At 42.2% G+C, this 27353-nt stretch overlaps 2 protein-coding genes across 3 annotated transcripts in view; one reads left to right on the top strand and one right to left on the bottom strand.

The window, feature by feature from the left end:
* RBPJL (recombination signal binding protein for immunoglobulin kappa J region like) overlaps positions 1-3571 on the bottom strand; it is a 54739-nt gene extending 51168 nt beyond the window's left edge. Inside the window, exon 1 of one of the 2 annotated variants that reach the window (XM_072996938.2) lies at positions 3400-3571. In XM_072996938.2, the coding sequence (XP_072853039.2) occupies positions 3400-3466 (67 nt within the window). In that variant the 5' untranslated portion in view covers positions 3467-3571. The remainder of the gene's footprint in view (positions 1-3399) is intronic. The other variant, XM_020789277.3, reaches the window with a different exon arrangement.
* Positions 1-27353, top strand: part of MATN4 (matrilin 4) — a 51110-nt gene that overhangs the window by 14473 nt on the left and 9284 nt on the right. Inside the window, exons 2-8 of the mRNA XM_020789276.3 lie at positions 14904-15025; positions 15630-16199; positions 18860-18982; positions 20195-20317; positions 21525-21647; positions 23986-24108; positions 25752-26165. Coding sequence (XP_020644935.3) covers positions 14950-15025; positions 15630-16199; positions 18860-18982; positions 20195-20317; positions 21525-21647; positions 23986-24108; positions 25752-26165 — 1552 coding nt within the window. The 5' untranslated portion in view covers positions 14904-14949. The remainder of the gene's footprint in view (positions 1-14903; positions 15026-15629; positions 16200-18859; positions 18983-20194; positions 20318-21524; positions 21648-23985; positions 24109-25751; positions 26166-27353) is intronic.

Genomic DNA, 27353 nt, shown 5'->3' with positions numbered 1-27353 from the left:
GCAGAGACATCACCTTGCCAACAAAAGTCCAAATAGTCAAAGCTATGGTTTTTCCTGTTGTGATGTATGGAAGTGAGAGCTGGACCATAAAGAAAGCAGACCGCCGAAGAATTGATGCCTTTGAATTGTGGTGCTGGAGGAGGCTCTTGAGAATCCCCTGGACTGCAAGGAAAACAAACCTATCAGTTCTAAAGGAAATCAACCCTGAGTGCTCACTGGAAGGACAGATCCTGAAGCTGAGGCTCCAGTACTTTGGCCATCTCATGAGAAGAAAAGACTCCCTGGAAAAGACCCTGATGTTGGGAAAGTGTGATGGCAAGAGGAGAAGGGGACGACCGAGGATGAGATGGCTGGACAGTGTCTGCGAAGCAACCAACATGAACCTGACACAACTCCGGGAGGCAGTAGAAGAGAGGAGGGCCTGGCGTGCTCTGGTCCATGGGGTCACGAAGAGTCGGACACGACTAAACGACTAAACACACAAAGCATTTTTTAAAAATGAAAAAGAAAATAGGAGGAATATACCTTATACAGAAGGAGTGGAATTGCTTCATTGTGGATCGCCATACATAACTTCATTCTGAATTAGCTTTGCCTGTTCTTAGTGATGTAACTGCAGAGCCAAACCTGATGTATTTACTTATTAAATTTGTACCAGCCTTTAACTCCCCCCACCATACAGAGAGACAAGAGAGAGAGATTGTCTATATGATGACACCACATTTAATAGGGTAAAGAAAGCACAGCTGAAAAGCGTGTGCTAATATGACACCAGAACAGTCCCTGTGGTGAACTGCTGTATAATATGAATGTTTTAGAGGACCTGTGAGGGAATACTCCAAAGCCCTGTGAAGTTCCCCCTTTTGCCCTAAAAATTCTGCCTGGTGCTAGTTCAAATGCCTTATTGATATAGTGTCCTGCTTCTGAACCCTCACTGTGAAAATAGATTTGGACTGAGTTAAAACAGACTTGTTCCAACCCAAGAAAAATCGGCTCTAGCTCTATAAAACATAAAAGGTAAAATAATCTCTCTCTAAAAGAAAGAGCATTTTGTTCAGTGCTGTCTCGCTCATCACTGATTCTGACTGTGAGGCAGCCGGGTTGAGCTGTACCCAGGCTTTCCGCGTGGGGAAGCAATTTGTCACGTGTGTCAGGGACTAAGTCAGGTTCATGTTTCAATCGTTTGCAGTGGTTTGTCTGGCTGAGAGTAGGGTGTTGAGCAAAGCGATATGGAAAAATAATCACCCGCCTGGGGAGAGGCAGGTTTTTGCACAGCCTCGGCCAAGCTATTCCTTGTTCTCCTGCTGTGACGTGTTCAGGGGCTGAGAGAGGCCAAGCGGCCACTGGGCATCTTCAGAGAAAACCGCATCACTCGGATTGTGCTCTCTCTTTGTTTACAGAGTATCTCCAGCTGTGCACCCAGCACTCCTCCTCCTCCTCCTCGCTTCTCCTTTAAAATCCTACATTTCTGTTCTTTTCATCGAGCAGTACAAAACTTTAAGTGTCTATGCCAGTCTCTCACATGAGCTCTTAGAGATAACCAACACTGTGGTTCTCTTGTGTCCAGAAAAGAGATTTTCTGCGTGTGACTGAATATGTCTAAAGGTGCCCCAGACAGCTGGCAGATGGGTGTCTTCTGGCCTAGCTGGAGTGAATCAATGTAGGGCTCAATAACTTTTCCATACTGTACTAGAACTGGCCGCCCACCATAAGGCAAAGCAAGACAGCTACCTCAGGTGGCAGTTGCAGGAGGAGGGTGAAAAACAACACCAAGGTGTCGACAGTCAGAGGCGTACGTGCCACGCACAACCCCATAAGTTTGCTCCTTGCCCTTTGGTGCTCTACAAGATCTCATCCTGCACCAGAGCTGAAGTAAAGTTCAACAACTAGTCCAGTTAACTTCCATATGTGGAATGAAGGGGAGAGGTGTGCCATCTTGTCCATTGCCTTATGCAGTAAAAATATCTTGTGCTAATCCTGTACAGGAGCCGAGAATGACATGCTAATTGGACATGTGAGCAGGACTATGCTGGGGGAAGCCCTGCTTTCATGTCATGTGCCCCACTTTTCTCCTCTCTCCTGCCCCCTGATATGCCTCACTCTGATGCAATAATCCAAAAAGGACCCCGTGAGCATTGCTTTACATGTAACTGATTCCTTAGATCAGTGGTTCTTAACCTTTTTGAAAGAAACACCCCCTTGAGCCATTGAGGAAGTTATCATCGCCCCCCTCCCCGCGGTGATGCTATCTTATTTATTTATTTGTTTGTTTGTTTGTTTGTTTGTTTGTTTGTTTATTTATTTATGACACTTAAATCCAATGACCCCTGAAAACAAAATTCAATTCCAAGAAAATGAAATGCCCCCAAAAAGTAACATTTAATGATTTAGTTGCAAGTGAATTTTAAGACGCAAAAAGAAATATAAAAAGGGCGTAAAAACAAACCGCAATGTAGGAACTAAAAATTTCAAGACAAAAACTCTGAAACTAAATTAAGATTGGAGGAAAATATATATTCATGCACACTGTAAAAAGGCTGCAGCCATCTTTACAGGTTTGGCTTGCTCCAGCGCCCCCCTACCGCCCCCCTTCTGCTCCAGCGCCCCCACACCGCCCCTTTTCGTTCTACCGCCCCCCTGAAAAATGAAATCGCCCCCTGGGGGGCATTATCGCCCACGTTAAGAACCACTGCCTTAGATGGTGCAAAATGCTGGTGGCTCCTACTTAAACAGATTCTTGTCATAGCCATCAGTAGTTGAGGGATTCTAGGAGTCATCATTCAAAATGCTAATATTTACAAAACTCTGCAAACACTTCCAAGCAACTGATGATGTAGAAGGCTTCCTTTGTACAGTTATGTATGGGAAAACTACAAACTTGAAAAGGTTAAATTTTGGGTGCAGATTCTCAGAATCCACAGTCACTGTGGCCACTGGCTGTGCTAGAGTAGGAGTCTGGAAGCTGTAGTCCAAATAAGTAATGCTTTCTCAAACTGTGGTGTGGACAAGTATGGTTTGTGCAGTCCCCAAAGCCCTGATTGCAGCAGAGACCGCTGCTTATGCTCACATTAAGTGCTATGAAATCTGTCCAGAAACCTTGAGGCGTGCTATTCCATCCAGTTCTGTTGCACACAGCCAGTTCAGGTCTGTATCGTATTCATGTGAGTCACAAACGGAATATTCAAAGCATTTCTATTAATCAGTAGCCAGGGGGGGAAAAGGGATAAAAAGAATTAGTCGAACAGCCCCACTGAAATTCAAAGAGGTTGCTTTCCCTAAAACACAGTATTTGGCCACTAATCCAGACAGACGGCATAAAAAAGGAACAAGGCAGGATATCTCAGGGCAAAGCATAGAGAATGTGAGCCAGGGCTGCATTTAGGTGTCCTGCTGGCTTACCTCGCTCCATTATGTGACCAGGGATTCTTTCTTCTAGCACATGATCATTGTGGGAACTGAAAAACATCCCCTGTGTCCTCCATTTGCTCTCCAGTCTTCTCCTTGGTTCTTTTTATGCACCTTCAGGGAGCTTCTGGTGGAAGGGAGATAAGCATTTTGACTGCTCAGTATTTGTGTGTGTGTGTGTGTGTGTGTGTGTGTTCCTCTCCTGCTTTATATCACTATATATAAAAAAACTTTAGGCTGTCTTTCCACTAAGCTTATCTCCTGCCTGATTTCACCTGAAGACAAATGTTCCTACTCTCCTCCCACAATTGATTTTGAAGGGTTTTGCTTTTAAAAACACATCAGGATCCCTTTAGCTTTAGAAGAGAACCTGGATTCTTTTGAAAAAACTTCAAGGTCTGTTTGGACTCAGAGTTTAGAGCTATTCAATATTTGCCTGTCCTTCTCTCCCCTGCTGTTGGTTTCCCAGGCACCTTCTGCTATCAACAAAAAACCAAAAGGCACAAGCAGTAGATGTTGTTGTTATGAACCAGCAAGTCACTTCTGACCTGTGATGACCCTATGAATTAATGACCTCCAGGAGATTCTGTTGGTAGCAGCCCTGTTTAGATTTTGCAAATGAGAGGTCCTGGTATGTATTCTTGAAGGCTTTCACCGCTGGGATCTGATGGTGGTTGTGGGTTTTCCGAGCTGTTTGGCCTTGCTCCGAAGGATTTTCTTCCTAATGTTTTGCCAGTCTCTGTGGCTGGCATCTTCAGAGGACAGGATTGACTCCTGTCCTCTGAAGATGCTGGCCACAGAGACTGGGAAGCAAAACCTTAGGAAGAAAAACCTCAAGAACATGGCCAAACAGCCCAGAAAACCCACAACAACCATCGAAAGGTCCTGGCTTTGTGTAGTGAATCCCTGCTGAACTTCAGCTTGCCATTACAAAAGCCAGTGGGTGACCTACTGTAATGAACAGGGCTTTCCCTGGGGCAATGAAGTACCAGATACCTCCTTACACAAGGCTAGAAAAGGCCCACCGTTGTGGACAATGGGAAGGGATTTGGGGTCACCAAGCAGTAATGGAAGATGCTGACCTAAGTGTATATTTACATTTATAATAACCAATAATAAAATAGTCATTTTGCAAGTGGTTAAGGTAATACAAGCTTATGCTAGAATCACTCTGCCATGACTTTCTGAATATGTACTAACAGCATTTTGGCTAGTCTGAACTATGGCTTTGACTTCCATCTCTCCCCCCCCCCCCTTTTGTCTCTGCTTCTCTTTGAATAGAGCCAGCTTCTCCTCTCTGTTCAAATGACTCCATTCACCTGCCCTGCCATTAAAATAAAAGAGCTGAAGGAAGAAGAAGGTTACCTGTCTAAGGAACCATTGGCAGCAGGTGAACTCCCATTATGTCTAGCTATTTTGGTTTGGCTGACCTCTCCTGCTTCAAATCAAATGAATGGGAAAAGAAATCTCACGGTTTGTCCACAGTGGCATACAAGGTCCCTGTAGTGGGGATCACAGCCTCAAAGCCAAATTCTGCCTGTGGGAAATAAAATGTCATCTCCAAACCATCAGTTTTTACTGCACTGCCACTGCCGGCCATCATCAGTTAGTCTGAGTCCACCCGTCAAAGTTCTGCATTGAGAGCATGTTGCACGACATGTGCTTATAACTGTAGCTACCTCTGAATGGCAGAGAAGAAGAAAAGGTGTTTGGTGAGGAAATTGTGATTCCCCCCCCCCCCCATGGACAAGCAACTTTTAGATGTTCACGAATGCAAATTCCTGTCCCTGGTGGCACTCCCACAGCTTCTGCACACCTAAATCTTTCTCTCTGTGTCTTTTTCCCTTTCTTTCCTTCTTTCTGAAAAAGCACACTTTTATCCTTTAGTGAGGCTTAAAACACACACACACACCGTTTGTCTCCATATTCCATCGAGAGCACAAGCAAAACTTCAAACCCTGCCCCCAGTTTTAAAAAGAAAATGTTTTGAGGAGGTTTGGGACACTGAAGTCCACAGCAGTGAGCTCTTGGAGGTAGTATGCTATTTGGGACCTGCACTGTGCCCACCCCTCATTTATTCAGACTCTTCCACTTAAACATCTCTTGAATCTGGTGACGTGGATCTGATGAAGTGGGCTGCAGTCCATGAAAGCTTTTACTAATAAAACCCACTAGTATGTAAGTTGCTGTGGCAAATTGCCACTAATTACCATAATGAGGCCTACCCCTGTAAACTTGTTAACAGCATCCTAACTAAAGTTTTGGATCCATTGTGAGAAATAGGTACCAAAGAGCTGCCAGCTTCCCTGCAGATTACAGATCTTGTAGCATATCACCAGGGACTAGAATCTGAAATTCACTTTTATTTATTGTTCTTTGCATAAGTGATAAGTGTTGATACATTTTAACATGCTGGTAAGCATACATAGCATATGTAGAGTGCTTTTGAATGTTCAAATGATTTCACATATTTCTTTCAATAATTATTAGCAGATCAATGCTATTATTATTCTGCAATATTTCTGCTGTTGAGCAACTTGCTCATCCAAAATCTTAAGCTTGTTTTCAGTGGTGCTGTGAAGGGAACTGGGTAATGTACATAATGTGTGAATCTTAAGTTAAAGCAAACCTGTAAGATTTGTTTTTTTGGTACTGTAGTTCATCACTCCATTGTAGGAGTGTGTGGGCCTGGCCTCTTGGCCTTCTGGTCTTGTGCCACAGTAGGCACATGGAACATGAAGATGTATCTGTGAAGATTCTTAGTCATCCTGGTGAGGTTTCCTGGAAGTGGAGTCATGGCAACTGGACTTATTTCTTATTAGGTTGAAATACAGTATTTCGCTACTCATCCAGGTAGCTTCTTCAGTCTGAGGAGAGTTGGTAGGAGACTCTGAGTCCTGATATATCATCCACATTGGTTTCACTTCCTCCTGGTCTGAATAGGCTTATGAATAGGACAAAGGACGGGTGTGTGTCTCTGTGTGTGTGAAAGTGAAAATCCCACTTCTACAGTCCTTCTCTACCCATTGTCATGGGTCATCAACGGTCATTAACAGTGGTCTTTCTGGTATGTGTGGTTCTAATCTTTCTGGGGACATGAGGATAAACAGTATTCTTTTCAATGTGTCAGTGCAGTAGCTGCCTTAGGAATACTTTCCAGAAAGGAAGCTTGGAATGTCTTCATCTAGTTCTACTATGTTAGAAGAGCAACCAGCAGTCAATGTAATTTGTAGATTTAATCCCCCCAAATGGGAATTGTTCATAGAGCACATGTATGCCAATGGGATGAAATAACATCTACACTTCATATTCCAAGAAACCGAGAAAGCTAGCGGCTGGATTCCAGTTGGTGATTTATGAATGGATAAGTGAAATTCTATAAGTTGTAGTAGTGAATTGCTGCTAATTAATAAGATGCCTGTTGCATTCCCGGTTGTATGCTCCTTGACTGGGCACATGATCAAGATTTTCAGCAATGCACACATGAATAGCATGTAAGGAGGTGATCAGTTAAGCATTTAGTTTGTTATTTGCTTTGCTTTTGTTATGGTTTGGTTCACCCTATTTTTGAATGACCATATGTGTTTTAACCGAGAGCAATCCATCCTGCCTGTTTTGCAAACTGTTCTGTTCCTTTCTAGCACAATGTTAGGACTGCAGTTTATTTGGTGCGATTGGGAGAACTCCTGATTTTCCCATTCTGTAATCTGTTTGGTTAGTTTATTCTCTGCCAAATAGAGCTGTGGATACCACTGTATTTGGTGACTCCTGTAACGTATGCAATGGGTTGTGACAGCAGAAAGAATGATGGAGAAACCCTCTCCTCTATTTTCCTTTTCTCAGAATTAAAAATAATAATATTCCAAGCGACACAGCTGTTTCAGATATAAGGAAGTATCTATACTAGGATGATGTATTGCTGTAGTGCTATGCCACTTACTAAATTAGGCAGCAAAGAAAAAAGGGACATTGCTGTAGCTTGCAGAATGACAGCCATGACAAAAAGTGGAGAAAGGGGTGCGGGAGGTAGCATCAAAAACTGAAAGAGGGAAAAAATAGGAGCGATCAGAAGTGCTATCTGGATCTTTCTCATGAACTGTCTTCTGTGTGAATGGAAGGATCTCTTAAGTATGAAGCAAGATAGATCACACCAAAGATAACAGTCACAACCTGAATTACTCCAAATTCCATTTTATAACCTAAGATTCTGGCTAGTGTTAGAAAAATGTACTGATATAGGAAAAAACAATAGAAATCCTAGTTTTGGCTGACAGAGGTGCTAGGTCGGTAGTATTCTATTCTTTCAGATTTCTGGATCAAAAACTGAAATGAGGAGTGTTGGTGTGTTTGGTGCCATCAAGTTGGAACCAATTTATAGTGACTCTAATAGGGCTTTCAAGATAAGTGAGATATTTAAGGAGTGGTTTTGCCACTCTCCCAGTCAGTTTTCATGGCTGAGCAGGGATTTGAACCCTGTTTTCCAAAGTCCTAGTCTATTACTCTATCCACTACATGAGGAATAGGTGGAGTTTTCCCCCAGGCTTTGCAGCTGCATGGCCAGAGCTTGTGCAACATCATTTGAACTGTGATGCTGCTTTTCTCCTCCTAGCCTTGCTCTTAAAGGCAAGAAGGACCTGAACCGGGTGCATCAAGAAGTCAAGGGTGAGGGCAGGAAACTGTAGAGGGCTAATGGGTGCACACACTTTGGCCATTCATGCTATTTGGAGTAAGACACAATGCTCTTACCATTGCACCAGTGGGTCCTGATGTCTACTGGGAAGGGATGAAGATGTGTGCCTAGGCTTCAATTACCTTCATCCCAGAAATGGAACCCAAGCTGGCTCCTGGAGCCCAAGGCAACTTTTCATTTAACAAAACAGAGGTAATCCACATACAGTGGTGCCCCACATTATGACATTGATTCGTTCCAGCGAAATCGCTGTAGAGTGAAAATGTCGTAAAGCAAAATAAAAAAGCCAATTGAAACGCATTGAAAACCCCTCAATGCATTCCAATGGGCTGAAAACTCATCGTCCAACGAAGATCCTCCATAGGGGCGGCCATTTTCGGGTGCCTGCCTTGCGAAAAATGGCTCCTAAACACAGTGGGGAACCATTTTGAGCAGCTGACGATCAGCTGTTTTGATCGTTGTAATGCGAAGAATTGGTTCCCAAAGCAGGGAACCCATCATCGGGAAGTGAAAAAAGGCCATTAAAACATCATTTTGTGATTGCATTTGCGATCACAAAAACATTGTCATGAAGTGGATTCATCGTTATACGGGGTAATCGTTAAACGGGGCATGACTGTACTTGATGGGACAGTGTACAGAAATAGGTTGATATCATTTCAGAACTTCCCACATTGTCTAGTCCTATACAGACTTAACTAATTTCAAGACAGTTGAAATCCCTTAGTGTACTTTGTATTGCATTAAGGTGGCAACCATGCACACAATAACCTTGGAGTAGATGTCAATGTGCATAATCTTCCTCTTCAAAGCATAATCCCGTGATAGAGTTTCAAAGTGGTACTCAGGAGGCCTGAGTTCAAATCGCTTCTTGGTCAGAACAACTCACGTGATGGTGGTGGTAAACCAATCTATGGTAAACCAAGAGTTAACATAAGCTGGAAGAGACTTGACAACATATAACAACAAACAAGCAGCTGTACTCATGGAGTCAGTAGCAGGGATGGAGGGAAGGCAACCTGTGGTCTTCTAGCTGTTGTTGGACTACAACATTCATCCGTACTAACCAGCATAGCCAATGAATGAGGAGAGAGGATAGGAGCAGTTGCAATTCAATATTTATTTATTTATTTATTTATTTATTTGATTTATATCCCGCTCATCTGGTAAATCTATACCACTCTGAGCGGCTATAATATCTACACACTCGCCGGTTGCCTATTCTGGGATTACAACACTAGTATGTGTTTTTTAGGATATCAGCCTTAATTATTAAGGGATAAAAATACCGATGTAGACCCAGTTGCTTACAACAAGTGTCAGCGAAGCATGTGAACCACCAAGTAAATGTAGGTTGGATTGGTCATGGCCTACTTGGGTCAAGAGCCCTTGTAAATTTTAACATATGTGCCTAATAGACATGGTGGGATGATGAATGGAAGTGTCTTTGTCCGTTCTTCCTTTCACCCATGTGTACCTGTGTGACTGTGGATTCCTCAAAATTTGCTTCATTTATTCATTCTAGTTTCCAGAGGCTTATTTTTCTTCTTCTTAAAAACCAGTCTGTGGAAAGCCAGCCAATAATTGAGTGGAATTATTGGCAAAAATAATTCAGATGTGGTTTGTTTAATTGGTTTTTTATAAACTATATGTTCTTGTCTGCATATATTTTCACGTTTAAGTACTGCAACTGTTTGCAGCTCAGAAAGAACTGAGATCACTCAGTAACCCTTGGGGAGTATTCAGTTCTCATTTGGAAAAAAAATGACCAATTTTCCTAATTGAAGCTGTATGAATTTAGGTGTTTGGGTTTACTTTTTGGCTCAGAGGCAAAATTATGTCAGAAATATGGCTACAAATGAACAAGGAGAAGTTTGTGGTAGAAGGAGAGCTGACATAGAGAATGCTGTGTTTACACAAAGAAAGCCTTTAGATTAGCTATAGGAATTAAATACTTCTACTTAGAAATTAGGAAGTAGCATAATTTGACAAGGTGCAAAATGATTAGGGGATAGCTAGCAAAGTTTTTCTTAGCTTGTGTTCAATTGCAGATTAATTTATGGATGTTGGAGAAATCTTGTAGAATGGGTCACTGCATTTCTTTGGGCTTGTTCATACGACAGTTTGGGAAAGTTACTTTTTAAACTACTTTTGCTCAAAAGTAAGCCCACTATCTTCAGTGGTCTTTACTTCCTAGTAAGTACTTTTAAATTGGCTGCTAATTAGTTCTTTTTTGTGTGAAAGCAGACATAATTTAAAAAAAGAATTTGTTGGAGGAGGGAAAGGAATGTTCTTGGAAATCAGTGTTAAGAAATGACACACACTGTACAATTAAATAGATCCTCATGGAAATAAATTGGTTAGCCTTGAAGCTGCCACAACTGTTTTGTTTCTGTTTTATACAGTAGGACCCTCATATCTACAGTGAATGCCTGAAACTGTGGACAGTAGCAAACCCTATAAAGTGGTGATTTGGCAAAGCATCTCCCCCCTTGCCTCCTGATTCATGTGGAAGGACTAGGAGATCACACATACACAAACACACGTGCGGTGCCAGCACTCACCTCTCTCTACAAATCCCTTCTCCCAAGACACTTGATAGCTTTTCCTGGGCAGAGCTGCTGTTTGTTTTATTTTATTTATTTGTTAAATTTATACCCTGCCCATCTAGACCAAAGTCTACTCTGGGCGGCTAACAACAATAGATAAAATAAAAACAATATAATATAATAAAATAAACAACCGTAGTACAGTAATATAGCTCAAGATTGGGAAAATATTCAAGTGATGATGACAGAGTGATTGCTGTCTCTATTTACACATGAAACAGTAACATGGTCAGTTCAACAAAAGAAAAGCAGTCATTTTAGGAACAGAAACAAACAAATAAACCAGGTTTACTTTGTTGTGCAAACTATAGAAACATACAACATTTGGGTTCAAGAACATTATAATTCATTAATATATTTGCAGTAAGATGGTTTTGCTCTTAGATTCCAAAATAATTTATACTGACAGAAAAGGTAGTTCATTATGTATACATACCTGGACCGAGTCTTGAACTCTCAAATCTCAAACACTGAAGACAGCTTAAAAATCACCACCATCCCTATCCTCCCTATTTCCTCACATTATACATAGAGGTTCCAGCTCCCTTTACTCCCTTGAGCAAATCACAGTTTGCTGTTTAATTATTTTGGTCTCATTTTTCACAGCAAGCATAAACTATATTTGACTTGTTCAGATAAAAAAGCAGACTATGGTTTGCATTATTATTTTTTTACAGCTTAACAAGCTGTACTCCTGGCAAGATAAACTGAGGAAAAGAGTGACTGAGGAAGAGAATCAACCACTCATTTCCTCTTAAGGCAGTTCAACTTAAAGAGCCTACAGGCACCTCAAAGAGAACTGAAATTAGAAGGAATTTTTCTTCTCTGTCTGTGTCCTCTTAAATCAAAAAGAACTCAATCTCTGGTTCACAGCAAAAGAACGAGAGTTAATTCACATTGCCTTTGCTGTGTCGTCGCACCCTAACGCATCCACCTAATTGAAAAATGCAGTAAAGCTTTTCTTGACTCCTTTAGGAGTGGACCACTGATGGTTGTCCAGACGTTCTTAGAATACAATCCCCATTATCCCTCACTATTGATTATGCTTTCTTGGACTGATGGGAACTGCAGAATGGCAATATCCAGCCAGCCACAACTTGCTCGTTACTGTTCTTCTGTCTAAATTACAGCATTATTGCTTAATTTATAAAAGGAAAGGAATGTCTACCCAAGTCTGTCTAGAAGTTACACATAACTTAATGGTTCCAACATGAATCCTAATGTGCAAGGGCTAATTGTATTTATTTATTAGTGAGAAAATCATATTCTCAATCACTGTAGTAACAACAGTTAGCTACTGGATTTCAGTACTGCTTAATCAGTGAAGCTGTCTGGGTAATTTAGAAAACAGATCTAAAACCATAAAATGAAAAACATGCAGCTTCATGTAACTTTCCCAATAAAAGCAGCTGCAAATAAAACAAATCAAAGTAAAGCCAACAGTAGTTAAAGATCAAAAACATATGCCTTTCTGGGCTGAGTCTTGGCACTGAAAATAGTTTCTAGACTCCAGCACTGAGTCCTGACGGATCCTTATGTAAAGCAATTCAGTTGCTTAGCACTGTAATTGTTGCAGTGAGTGAATAGGTAAGATGTATATTTTTCATCTTCTAATTATTAGTGATTGAGTTTATTTGTAATATAGAATTGTCACTCACTGGGACCTTATAGGTCATTGCAACAGGGACTGGGAGGAAAGCAAGTGGCATAAGCCAATGGTGTGGACCCAATCTCCTGATTTACACATGCGTAAGTAAAAGCATGCATGTTGTGGTGGCAAATTGCCACTAATTAATGAGGCAGTGGTAGTATTCCTAGGAGCATGCCTGATCACAATAGTGAGGAACAGGAATTATGACCTGTATACGTACTTTGTGGGCGAATAAAGCTGCAAGAGGCTTTTGTTAACACTGCACGTCTAGGCAAAGCTTCTATAGTATTCTGCTAAAGAAGTACATTTGAAAGTTGTCAGAAATGATTGGCTCTGTATAGAGGTTAGGGATGTAACACGTATTCAGCAATTTGTTTGATGGTGTTGATTTTTAATATTTTATCCCAGTGAGGAATCTATCTCCCATTCCTGCATGGAAACAGAGATTTTAGGTGCATTGGGCAAAAATGCTGAACACTGTGTTGTTGTTTTTCTTGTTATTGTTTGTTTGTTGCTGCTGCTGCTATTGTATACCTTCTTAATGATTTCCTGTGCGGGATCAGTTTCAGAACCGCTTGTGCCTGAAGTATCATCCTATGCAAGATTTTTGTAACTCTTCGTTGCTGTTCTCAATTTCGGGCCCTTAGCCTGGTCAGTTTCAAATGGCCACCACCCTTTGTAATTGACTGGTGTATGAGCCTGAAACTGACAAAAGAAAAAAAAAAGGTACATAAATCTTGCCCAGTATAATATTTTAGGCACAAGCAGTGCAGTGACTGGTACATTTGATCTTCGACAGGATATCAATGAGAAGGGCAGATATTCTTATGTTCTGGGGCAGGTCAGATAGGTAGCATAATGGTAAATTCAGAATACAGTGGGGTCTTGACTTGAGAACTTAATCCGTATTGGAAGGCGGTTCTCAAGTCAAAAAGTTCTCAGGTCAAATCTGCATTTCCCATAGGAATGCATTGAGAACCATTTGATCCGTATCTGCTCTTTTCCGTCCATAGAAACTAATGGGAAGCTGCTATTCCGCCTTCGACCACTAGAGGGGGATATTTTGTTTCTTTTTTTCTTAGGTCAAGAAAGGTTCAGGGAAGGCAGGGAAAATACAGTTCAGGCAGTACCAGGCAGTCCGAAGGCTGTCTCCCAATCCACTCTCTAAACGCTGGGAGGAGTGAGGAAACAGACAGGCACCCTTTTCACTGGCCAACAGTTAACTGAAAGTTCAAATTTTGCACTTTCCCTGCCTCCCACATGGTTTTTTTTCAGTTCTTAACTCAAATCTAAGTATGTAAGTCAAGTCAATATTTTCCTGTGAGAGTGGTTCTTAAGTCAAAATGTTCTTAACTCGGGCCGTTCTTAAGTCAAGACCCCACTGTACTGTGTTAAAATATGGTGTGTTATAGTATAAGGTTATAATGTAGCAACAATCTGAACCCCCACAAAATAGGAATAGTCAGGAAAAGGGAGCCATGATTGTGATCCATTCGTTGAGCATTCATTTTTTGCTTGCATAGCGGTAGGTAAGATTTATCTAGGTGCTGATGAGAATCCTGGGAGAAAGAAATAAGCGGCTGCAGGATTTTTCCAGAAGATACTAGGCTGTATTTGCTCACCAGGACATACTGGGGGAGGGAGGAAAAAAGGCAGAAAATCATAAAGCTGTTGACTTACAGCCTAACAATCTAGCCTGTATTTAACACTAATAACAGTAAGTTAGTAACTTCTTTCCATAAAATAACATGGTGAAAATATGGCAGTTGATGTACTTTTGCATCGGCTTTTTCTGCTTCTTGTAGAGGTACCAGAAATAAATGAATAAACCTGATAAAACAGCAGGTTTTTTTTTTAAAAAAAGAAGAGTCCCTGACTGTAGTAAATTGTTCTCACTTATACACTGAAATAAGGCTTGTCCAGCTGCCAACTAATTTTAGCTCTGAAAGTCAGCTTTCTCCCTTACTGTGCCATATGATGGGGGAACAGGAATATGACATTGCTGCAATAACACTGTTAAATCACAACATGGGGTGGGTGTGGGAATTTCCTTGCATTAAAAGGACTTTGTGCAGTAACATAGAACTTGCAGTACTGAGAATAACCACGTTTTCAAAAGGAGATAGACTTTTACATTGTATTTCTCAAAGGCTATGTTTCCTGGGACACATCAGAAGCATTAAAGAAGTATTTTGATTTATTATTCTAAACATACAAAAATACATCTACTGAACTCAATGGAGTTTCCTTCTGTTTAAACGTGTTTAGGATTTCTCTGTTCTTCTGTATTTCTAGGTACTTCTAACTAGGTCTAGCTAGAAGTTGCTAGGTCTAGCTATTTGAAGTTGCAGGCTATAATGTGCATCTTCAAATGTGTGTGTGTGTGTGTGTGTGTGTGTGTGTGTGTGTGTGTGTGTGAGAGAGAGAGAGAGAGAGAGAGAGAGAGAGAAAATAAGTATGCCTTCCTTCTGTTTAAAACAACAAGCTGGAATTTGAAAGCATGACTGAATGTTTCAAACTCTCACTGATTATTTCCCCTTTTGTTCAGAAAATCGTCAAGACTTCTTCCTGGAATTCTTTCAACTTGAAATTGAATGATGAAGCTGCTATATATTGCTCCTTTTCTTTTGTTTGCATTCACAACACTGGAAGCTCGACCAAAGTTTTTAGGTAAGCTGTCAGCCAAAAGTGTATATATCACCACCAACAAATACCAATTGAATCAAATATTTAATAAATGTGTGTGTGTGTGTGTGGACAATAATCCAGGAATTTACTGGCATAGGTAGTGTGCCATCTTTTTGGCAAACGAAGTGGTTTGCTCCCATTATTACAAAGGAGTGTGCAAAACATGCTTCCCCAGGAAAAGCAGAGAGGGCTCTTTTTCACATCTTAGCAATGACTGGTTGGAATGTGAGAAAGGGCCTTCTTTGTGACTGTTCCTCAGTTGTGGAAATCCTGAGAAAAGAGGGATCTTCTGTTTCCTACCTACTTAAAAGGTTCCTCTTTTTAGCAGACATTTGATGTATTAGGTTAAATAATTGCCCCTTGTTTTAGGGTTAAATGCTCAAATTCTGTGTTTTAAATATTTATGGGTTTACAGGTTATTTTGAATATGTTTAAAGCTGTACTGAGTAGTGCTGTGTTCACAATGAAAATGAGGGATATAAATATTCAGAGGGGGGGGGAAGGAAGGAAGGAAGGAATGCTCTTTTCTCTTTCTCTCTCTCTTAACAATAGTTAAATGGAATCTTTCGATTTCTTTTTCTTCCAGAGTCTAAATGTAAGACTGGTCCCCTGGACATTGTCTTTGTGATTGATAGCTCACGCAGTGTTCGTCCCTTTGAATTTGAGACCATGCGGCGCTTCATGATTGACATAATTCACAACCTGGACATAGGCCCTAATGCCACACGGGTTGGAGTGATCCAGTATTCCAGCCAGGTTCAGAATGTCTTCTCCCTCAAATCCTTCTTCACTCGGGCTGAAATGGAGAAGGCCATCAACAGCATTGTCCCATTGGCCCAAGGCACGATGACGGGGTTGGCGATACAGTATGTCATGAACGTGGCCTTTACCCTGCAGGAGGGTGCACGGCCACTGCACAAGAAGATCCCTCGGGTGGCAGTGATTGTAACTGACGGACGGCCCCAAGACCGTGTGACGGAAGTGGCAGCTCAGGCCAGAGCAGGCGGCATTGAAATCTATGCAGTGGGTGTGCAGCGGGCAGATATGAACTCCTTACGGGCCATGGCTTCTCCCCCACTGGAGGAGCATGTGTTCTTGGTGGAGTCCTTTGACCTCATCCAACAATTTGGGAAGCAGTTCCAGGACAAGCTGTGTGGTGAGTGATGGGATAAAAGTCCTTGATAAAGTTTGAAGAGTCTTCCTGTGAGAGATCAGAAAGTGAGGGAACTTTTGTCCCTGGAATTACTCGTCCTTCTCTTTGATATATTCCCTTTTTGAGGAGAAACCATAGCAGTTGGGGTGACCTGGTATTTGAGTGGGATAAGGCACCTACCACCCAAAATGTTGGAGTGGATGATGAGCCTCTGGTGTTATCCACACCACTAACCTATATGTTTTTCAATTCGGATTTAGACTTAAGAAGATGGCTAAATATTTTATAAGTAGTATGCTCCCCCTCCCTTCATGCTAGCTTCTGGAGAATGTGGGCAGAAAGGTGCTATTTTACTCATTTTGGGCTTCTCATCAGGACATCCGTTGGCAATTGTAGGGAAGAGAATGCTGAATTAGATAGATGTTTTTTAAAGCTAATTGAGCTTTTATATGTTTTCTTCAAACTACATATCCACTAACTAGTATAATACATTGGCCAATAGTTGGATGAAAATCATGTCATCTTCTGTCTGTGGGTATCCTATAAATATCTGATCAAGGCTGCAGGAACAGAATGTGGGACTTGGTAATCCTTTGGTCTGGTCTAGCAAGAGTCTTTAGAGATTTATTTTATTTTATTTATTTTATTTATTTTTGGACTTATATACCGCCCCATAGCGCTACAAGCACTCTCCGGGCGGTTCACAATTTAATTATACAGGCTACACATTGCCCCCCCCAGCAAGCTGGGTACTGTAGTTATACTTCCTTAAGGGAAAAAAAACACCACCTCCTGATCCATGACCAATTCTTTTACTAAAGCTGAGTCCACACACCTTTCTGAAGTTTCAGACAACTCTCCCAGTGTTAAATAGATTATCTAGATCCATTTCAATCGGGTTTCAGGCCGGGTTATGGGACGGAAACTGCCTTGGTCGCCCTGTTCGACAACCTTTGTCGGGAGAAAGACAGGGGCAATGCATCCCTATTGATTCTCCTGGACCTCTCAGTGGCTTTTGACACCATCGACCATGGTGTCCTTCTGGACAGATTGGCTGGGATGGGAATTGGAGGCACTGTTTTACAGTGATTACGCTCCTACCTGGCTGATCGAGTCCAGAAGGTGGTGCTGGGGGACAGTAGCTCTGGAGGACAGTAGCTGTTGCGTCATGGGGTTCCTCAGGGCTCTATACTGTCCCCCATGCTGTTCAATATCTACATGAAACCGCTGGGGGAGGTTGTTAGGTGGTTTGGGCTGAGGAGTCAGCAATATGCTGACGACACCCAGCTCTACCTCTCATTCTCTACCAATCCAGGTGTGGCAGTCACCGTTCTGAACTCATGCCTGGACTCAATAATGGTCTGGATGAGGGTCAATAAACTGAGGCTCAATCCAGACAAGTCAGAAGTGCTGCTGGTAGGTGCCCCGCCAGATAGGTTAAAGGGCCATTTCCCTACCTTAGACGGGGTTACATTCCCCCTAAAGGACAGGGTCCGCAGCTTGGGGGTGCTCCCTGACCCCGATCTGACCTTGGAAGCCCAGGTGGACTTGGTGTCCAGGAGTGCCTTCTTACAGCTGCAGAGAATATATTAACTTTGCCCTTACCTGGATGAGCGGAGCCTGGCAACAGTCACTCATGCACTGGTAACAATCAGATTGGACTATTGCAATGCGCTATACGTGGGGCAGCCTTTGAAGACGGTCCGACGACTGCAACTGGCACACAACCGGGCTGCATGGCTGGTAAGTGGCGTCGCCACACGGACATATCACGCCAGTTCTGAAAAATTTACACTGGCTGCCGGTTGCTGCTCGGGCCCAATTCAAAGTGCTTACTTTGACATATAAAGCCCTAAACGGCTTAGGACCTGGTTACCTAAAGGACCGCCTTCTTCCATATGAGCCTGCCCATCCTCTAAGATCAGGCCAGGAGGCCCTTCTGAAGGTGCCATCCCTGAAAGAGGTGAGGGGGATGGCATGTCGAAATAGGGCCTTCTCGGCTATTGCCCCCCCAGCTTTGGAATGCCCTCCCTAGAGAGATCCGCCTGGCTCCAACACTCTTGGCTTTTTTGGTGCTAGGCAAAGACCTTTCTGTTTAGCCAGCATTTTAATTAAACAGTATTCCCTAGCTGGCCACATGAGCAGCAGGACTTATTAATATTAATGTTTTAAGAATTGTTTTAATATATGGTATTTTATATTGTCTTTTAAAATGTTTTTAATGTTTTTAAGTTTTAATATTGTTGTACGCTGCCCAGAAGCCACTGGTAATGGTGCGGCTTAAAAATATTGTAAATAAAATAAATAGGAGGTGGGTGTATATGAAGTGGAAGGGGAAAAGGAAAAAATAGTCTGGGACAGAACCACAGATGCAGGTCCTTCTAGATAGGTTTTCAGAAAGCAGGGGTGCAGTGGGAATTTTTATTATTATATTACTTTGTTTTCAGAGAGGTAAGAGTGTAAGTTGGCTTCAGAAGCACTAAGAGTATTCAGATACCCTTATTTCATATAAATAAGTTTTATCTCAGTAATTGCACTTCAGAACTGATTCCATTGCTCTAAAAATATCACCTTTGGCCTTGAGATTCAGATATGTGTTCTTTTTGAAATGAAACACATGTGATCATATCCTTATTTACCGTGTGACAATTTGTACCTTCCAGGTGTCGATATGTGTACAGAAATGGACCATGGCTGCCAGCACACTTGTGTCAGCGTCCCAGGTTCTTTCTATTGTCAGTGTAAACCAGGATATAAGCTCAATGCAGATGGGAAGACATGTTCCAGTAAGAGTAACAGACTACTACTTTTAATGTTTAATATCAGACAGTTATTGTAGCAGACGAGAGGAGAGAGATAAACCTTATTTTTGCTCTGTTAGAATAACAGTCCCAAGTGCACATTGGATGGAATTGATTTTACAGTATTGCTGACCTGGAAACAAATCATAAGGTTCAGCAAAGAAGCATCTACTGTACATAATCTGGATCCCATTAGAACATGTGCCAATGTAGAAGGTAGGGTAGTATTTTTAAACCAGTAGGGGTTTACCTGCAAAAGACTAGTGCTAGAGGCATTTTCAGAAATGAAAATGTAGATTGAGGAATGGGTAGCCTCTTATCTTGCGGTGTACTAGAATCCAAAGATATAACAAGTTGGTCTTAAAGAATTCTGCCCCCAAAACTGAATGCAGCATACAGTCTTACCACACATAAATCCATTCTAGATAAACCACTTTAAGCTGAGATTTAGGGGCAGTGGTACAGTGGTAAATTTTGAAGTGCAGATGCTCACTGTGACATTTCCCATAATGAGCCCCATAAGCAGCATCCAGAGTTGTGTGCACCTGAATCACAAATAACCTTATCAACAAATAAGTTCTAACAATGTTTGTTTTGCTCAGGGTAAGTATTTTGCAGAGCTAACAGCTCTTAATTGCTGTCCAACATAAAGCACGCTCAGGCACTTTGCTTTGCAACAGGAATCTCTTACAACAATAAGAGATTTTGTGTGTGTTTGGTTCTGCCCAATCTGTGAGGGATTGCTGGTAAGCTCAGGGAAGCCTGGTGTAGCAGGTGATATTGTAACCCCTGTAAATCTTGAAGTCCTAGGATTTCAGTTTTGCTACCCCTGCATCCACTGTATCACTGTTTAAGTGGGTTGGGATTGTTTTGTTCCAGTGACTGATGAAAAAGCAGGTGCCAGAGCTCCTTGCCAAGATGCTACAAATCACCCAGAAATCAACCAGTACATCTAGATATGACTTTGACCCTCCTCTGATGTAGATATTGAGGTCAATACACAGAAGTTTATTTACAGGGCAGAAATAAAGTGTGCATGTGGCACATGAATATGGGTGCTGTGCAGTTCATCTGGTTCTAGAGCTGTGCTGAGCTGTGACTGCCAGTCATTGTGGATGCATGCACTTGAGTTCCTTGTTAGCAATTCCAGTGAAAGATTTGATGGCCTAGCCTCTGTGTTCCCTTTTCCTTCTGCAGTTCTTGATGCCTGTGCTGATGGTAGACATGGCTGTGAACACCAGTGTGTTAGTTCCCAAGGCTCCTACATTTGTCGCTGCCGGGCAGGCTATCAGCTCAACCAGGACAAGAAGACATGTAGCAGTGAGTAAGCTCTGTTTCTAGCTGCCGCGGCATATTGAAAATGAGTGGCAGAGGGGCAACAGTTCCAGGTTAGGGATATTCAACAGGAAATGTTTCAACAGGTCTGGAGAGGAAATTCATTTCTTTCCCTCCACCCCCATCACTATACTGCTTTCTTTTATCTTGGTTGCAGTGGAGTGAGTGCATGGCTACTCCTCCTAATTTTTAAGTCTACAAGAGACGATCATAATGGCCAAAATCCTGTTGCTTAGTGTAGTAAATGTCACTAGAGTAAGCCCATTGAATCCATGGGTTTTGGTAAGTCACATCTAAGTTTCATTGATTCAAATGGGTCTATTCTAACTGCAACTTATTTTCACATGCCAAGTCACAATTTGAGTAAGTGGATTTGAATTAGTGGAATTAGTTATAGAGGAGATGACTCAACAAATCCACATTGATTCAGTGGGTCTACTTTAGTGTGATTTACTATAGTAAGCAATATGATTTTGGTCCTGAACAAGTGACAAGGGCAGGAAGCAAAATCAGTAGTCTTATGCTTGCTCACTCACTTTCCCTTTCCCTTTGGGCAAAGGGTGCAGAAGGGGAGGATGCTATCAACCTCATTTACCTCCTCTCTTCCTGAGGAGCAAAAGAGATTAGGCCTGTAGTGGTCCCTTCTGGACTGCCTGACAAAGGCTGAGCAAGTTGGTGGTAGCAGTAAGGTGGTGACTGCTGTGGCTTTGGCTGTGCTATTACCACTTCTTGGTGTCACCTCTCACTTGTTTCAATTTATAGTGAACAAGAAAGTGAAAGGATCAGCAGCTGCCCCACAATCCCAACCTAATATGATTGCAGAGTAGCAGCAGATGATAGCACAAATCACTGATAATAAGCCCCAGAACGGAGAATTATATGGTTCTCCAGATGTTTTTGAACTGTACCATCATCAGCTCTTTCAGCATAGCTAATCTCTATGGATCATGGGGGTTGCAGTCCAACAACATCTTGAGGACCAGTATCTTCAAATATTACTTGGAGATGGGAATTGAAACCTGTGGAGCCAAGGGAATTATTTCACAGGAGGAAGAGCAGTGGCTCCTTGCAAAGGTGAGAGCCTGAGTCTAGTTGGGTGAATAGACCCTGCAGATGATGCTTGCTATGATATGGAGCTATCTTCCCATGATGTGGATTTCACAAAGCATTTCTTGGTTCTCCTTTCTTTCAGTGATCAATTTCTGCAACTTCCGTAATCACAGTTGCCAACATGAGTGTGTTAACGTCCTCAATGGATTTTATTGCCGATGCCGTGATGGCTATACTCTGCAGTCTGATGGCAAGTCATGCCAAGGTAAGCTTTGTATGTGCTCAGCTGTGGCAGAAGAGACTGACTCCAGAGACACACATATGCACACCTGCAAACAGGTGAGCAAAAACCAAAGTCATTATCCTATTGCTTGTCTGAACTTAAAGCAGATCCATCGGATCAATTGCTGAATGGTAAGACAACTCTCCCATTGAATTAATGAATTTACTTTAGTTGGAACTAGCAATGAGATACTGGCCATGGAGTACAATAGTTGCCTTTGACTAATAACTAGAGTTGCCGTATCAGTATTCTGAAAAAGTGTGAGGTGGCTCCAAAATAACTAATCCCTGGCATTTATATATTCTGGATTCATGGGCCAGGATTTTAAGAGAAAATTTTTCCTTAGAATGTTGAAGAATGAAGATCAGTATTTTCAGTGAAATATGTAGGTTACTATTAGTTCTTGCAGTAATTATCCTAACAGTGTAAACTTATACCTGTCTACTTAGAAGATGGTCCACTAAGCCAATTGGGACTTTCTTCCAAGTCAGCAAGCATCAGATTGCAGACTAAGTTTAGGAAATGCTAGTCATTGGATTTCATGTGGGTTAAAAGCCCATAAATGTGGGACGTGGTGCTGCTGCGAGTTAAACCACAGAAGCCTCTGGATTGGAAGGTCGTAAGATCATCAGTTCAAATCAACGCAACAGAGTGAGCTCCCGTCGCTTGTCCCAGCTCCTGCCAACCTAGCAGTTCGAAAAGCATGTAAAAATGCAAGTAGATAAATAAATACCACCAATATGGGAAGGTAACGGCGTTCTGTGTCTAGTCGTGCTGGCCACGTGACCACGGAAACTGTCTACGGACAAACGCTGGCTCTAAGGCTTGGAAACGGGGCTGAGCACCACCCCCTAGAGTCACACATGACTGGGCAATTTGTCAAGGGGAACCTTTACCTTTACCTAAAAGCCCACTGGTTGGACAGTGTCATCGAAGCAACCAACATGAATTCGACACAACTCCGGGAGGCAGTGGAAGATAGGAGGGCCTGGCGTGCTCTGGTCCATGGGGTCATGAAGAGTCGGCCACGACTAAACAACTAAACAACGACAAAAAGCCCATATATGTCATCCTCATACAAGTGTCCTCTCTCTTCTCTGTGTATCCCCTATTTTCTTTTGTCCTAGTTCAGTGGTTCCCAACCTTTGATCTCAGAAGCCATCACAACTAGCTGTGCTGGACAGGATTTCTGAGAGTTGCAGTCCAAGAACATATGGGGACCCAAAGTTGAGAACCACTTCCCTAGTTTGTCATTTGTTCACTTCATCTTGGTACTCTCTGAACTTAATCAACTTCCAGAAGCTCCTGCCAGTGTTGGTCCCAATTAATGGACATTTGGAGTGTCCCTTGTCCATACAATTATGGCACCATGTGGATTTCTGAGTTGAAATCTTTAAAATGATGTGTCATATGACTCTGTTGACAAGAATAAATAATATGGGTGCTCCCAAGGGACCTCAAATTATTTCTGAGTATGTTACATAGACATGCCACTACCTCCAAAATATCCTCCAGATTTTGTGAAAATCTGAAGAAATAGTTTAAGAGAAATAACTGAGGTGCCTCCAAGGTCCTTCCCAAAGTGATTTTCATATATGGTAACCTATATTTCAAGTCATAATCTCCAAACTTGGTGAAAATCCATCCAGCTCCTTATGAAAAACTAATTGGGGTATTGCCAGGGTTCTCCAGAATGATTTTCATGTACATCCGTATTTTAAGTCACATCACCCCAGAGATGCCCTACAGATTTGATGGAAATCGATCCATCTCTTTTCATATGATACAGTAAAAATACACACAGACATGCAGGCAGAAACTTTTTTTCTTGTTATAGAGATTAGGAATATGTGATGTTATTTAGGATACTTCTGTGCCAAGCACTGGAGATCGAAGTTAATATCAACGAAGAATAAACTGGTAAAATGAAACGTCATTTGGTTCTCTTTTTAAAGGTCTCTTTTAAAAATTATCTGATTTTACATTTTGTCTCATGCCAATTCTAGTGTTTCTGAGTTTCTGAATAAGGGTCTGCTCAATAATATTATCACCAATGGCACCAGTGATAATTGGGTTCTGCTTCTTTTGCTATTCTCTAACTATAGATCAGAGATTTTGCTACTGGTTCTCAAAGGGCTTGCACAACAATCTCATTGCTAATACAACATGAGATTTCCTTAGTAGAATGGGCTTGTATTTTATTGGGAAAGTCTTTGAGAGAGCCAGCCTTCTCCATCATATGGAACTAAGAGATCTTTGGCTTGTCTCACTAAATGTGCTATGCAGGCTGATGAAATGCTTCCTGTAATTTGTGTTTCAGCCAGTGACCTCTGCAATAGCATAGAGCATGGATGTGAATTTAAATGTGTCAGCACTGCAGCTTCTTACCACTGTATTTGCCCAGAGGGTCAGCAGCTACAGGCAGATAAGAAGACATGCAACAGTGAGTATCAGAGGCTCTGCTTGGTAGGAACTGCTTTTGATGCCTCTTATCATACCTGAAAATGAATCCAGGCACAACATTGCATGAAGCCATTGCTACCAACTACGTAACTTTAGACCTGGGCAGTGGTCATGCATATAACACCTTTAGAAAAAATAAAATAAAAAACAAGGGATGGGGCCTGTTTGAGCTACAGCTTCTATAATCCTAGCAGGTATTGCTAGTAGCCATGTTGGCTGGTGATTCTGGAAGTTGTAATCGTATGAGCAACTTATCCATGTTCTGCTTTATATATATTTACTTGGGAATAAGCACTCTTGTAAAACAAAGGATACTACATTTTGATGTTGTGGGTTTTTCCGGCTCTTTGGCTGTGTTCTGAAGGTCGTTCTTCCTGACGTTTTGCCTGTCTCTGTGGCCGGCATCTTCAGAGGACTGGAGTAGGAACTCTGTCCATGCTCAACAGATCAGATTCTGGCTGTGAAAGCCTTCGAGAATACATACTACATTTTAGTAGCCCAAACCACAAAATGTGTGTCTGTAGCAATGTTTATGTCCACTCATCCCCCCTCAGCTTTGCTGCTGCCATTCTGTGGGTGATCCATTAAACCTGACTTTAAACCTGAAGTTCTGCCTTAAAATATTTCAGATACATGACAGACTGGAAAGTGTGGTGTTTGGACTGTGACCCATCACTGTTTTTGGTGTGTCCTTAGTCCCCCACCCCCACCCCGCTTTGAATATATAATAGGAAGCTTTCCATCAAAATGCAGTGTGGATCGGGTAGGAACCAATACCCAATGTAAGGATGAGTAGCCAATAGAGACGGGGGTGAAATGAACGAAGAACCAAAATACCTGATGAAGCAGCTGGTTTGTGGTTTGCTTGTAATCCAATTCAGGGATCCCATTTTGCCAAAGCAAAATGAAATGCCAAACTTTTCCCCAATGGCATTTCAATTGCTTTGGCAAACTGGGATCGCGCCCCCCCCCTTCCCAATGCCCCCTGTCATCTTGGCTTACCTGCTGCTGCCACCATTGCTGCCACTGTGCTTACTGCCCAGAGTGCCCTGACCCCTGGGTGCCATCCTTCGAGGCAGCAGCCCTGACAGGAAAGCCAGGCCACTGCCTCTGTGCATGGGCCTGCTGCCTAGATGATTGTGACGATCAGCTGGGTGGGAGATACATGCTCAGAGGCTGTGCCCTGGCTTCCTAGGTGGGCTCTAGTCAAGCTATGATCACTTGGTGTAGCATTCGGACTGGTACTAAAGCTGAGAAGACATCCTTGATCCAATTCATGAATGCGGTTTGCTGAAAAACCGGAGCACTGCTGGTATAGGATGAAAGACATCAGAGACTGATTTTGGAAGCTTGTATTTGAGTATTCCCCTCTTCCAGGCACCTTTCTGTTATTCAGAAATGTGACCAGGGATTGACCTCCAAAGAATCTATGGGGCAAGAACTGCAGGACTGAGAATACATTTTTAAACATGGGCAGCTGGGGCCCTTAAAGCACAGAAATACCCAAACTAGACCTTTAGGGAATCAAAAGGTGCTTGCAGAATATGTATTTTCCTTGCTCTAGATCTGGAGGAAAGACCGATGCTATCCCATTTCACCTCCCCTTTTCTTCTTGGGTCACAGAATGCAAAGCTGGGCATGTCGATTTGGTGCTGGTGATTGATGGGTCCAAAAGTGTCCGGCCTCAGAACTTTGAGCTGGTGAAGCAGTTTGTGAATCAGATTGTGGACTTCCTTGACGTGTCCCCCCATGGTACCCGTGTGGGAATGGTCCAGTATTCCAGTCGCGTGCGCACAGAATTCCCTCTCAACAAATACACAACTGCAGCTGATGTCAAGAAAGCAGTGCAGAGGGTGCAGTACATGGAGAAGGGTACCATGACTGGACTGGCCCTCAAGCACATGTTGGAACATAGCTTCTCTGAGGCCGAAGGTGCCCGACCACTTTCCCAGAATGTACCCAGAATTGGCCTCGTCTTCACCGATGGGCGGTCCCAGGATGACATTTCAGAGTGGTCGAGAAGAGCAAAGGAATCAGGTGAGGACATGGTAGGAAAGTGTAAAAGAGAGGTGACATTGTGTTGGAGAGATATTTTTTCCATAACTCTACAAGTAAGGTTTGGCTCCCTAAATATCTTTGATCAGTTACAGCTTAGGTTCATTAACTGTGCACAGTTTGGTTTTCAACTCCATTTATCTAGAAGATCAAGGCTTCGGATTATGTGGCCTTCCAGGTGTTTGTGGATTGCAACTCCCATCCTTCCTCATTGGCCATGTTGTCTGGAGCTGATGGGGGTTCTAGTCCAGCAACATCTAGAGAGGAACAGTTTCTTCAGCCTTACTCTAGGTAATTAATCTATAGCTTAACTATCTAGCCAGTAGTAAAATGTATTAACTGCACTATGGTGGTAAGCAATAGAAAGCTGTGGTTCTTATTACTGGAAATAAACCACAATGAATTATTCTTTAGTTACTGTTCTTACAATTTTTATTGGAGAGTGTCCTGCTCTGAGCGTAAGGGAAATTGTGTAAGGTTTTCCTCACTCTGCAGAACCTTTATACATGTGGCTGATCACACAACCAATCTTGCTACCAGTGAGACACTAGGCAAACAACAAGGAACCTGTCAGAACGTGGGGAATGCTCACGCCCTTGAATAAACTTGTAACACGAAGGATATTTGCCATAATTTTTAAAAAATATTTTTATTTCATGTATGAATATGAGAAGCTGCCTTTTCAAGATATCAGGCTGTCCATTTAACAGGAGTGGGAGACCTGTAGCCATTCAGATGTTGCTGGATTCTCATTGCTTTCAAAACCAGGCAGTATGGATAGTGGGAGTTATATCCGCACAATATTTGAAGGGATGACATTATCTAGACCAATGCTGTCTACAGCTCAGAGTGAAATCTTTCAGCTCATCTGCTGCTTGGTACCTTTTAAACTGGAGATGAGAGGAGTCAGACTGGATGCTTTCTGAATGCAAAACCTTTATAAAAAGCTGCGACTCCATCCACATCTACTTAGCATTAACAGTTCCAGAGCTGGAAAAAGTTACTTTTGATCTACTGCTCCCAGGGAATTCTGGACACTATAATCCAAAGAAATAATTTTTCAATGTATTCGCGAAGGTGAATAATTTTTCATCCTAATGATCAAGTTAGTCCCTTGACAATCTATACTACACTTTTATATAAGTTTTATCCTGTTGGAATGCTATGGGT

This window comes from Pogona vitticeps, chromosome 4 (assembly GCF_051106095.1).
Source record: "Pogona vitticeps strain Pit_001003342236 chromosome 4, PviZW2.1, whole genome shotgun sequence".
Taxonomy (NCBI): Eukaryota; Metazoa; Chordata; class Lepidosauria; order Squamata; family Agamidae; genus Pogona; species Pogona vitticeps.
This window is presented reverse-complemented; position numbering and strand designations above follow the sequence as displayed.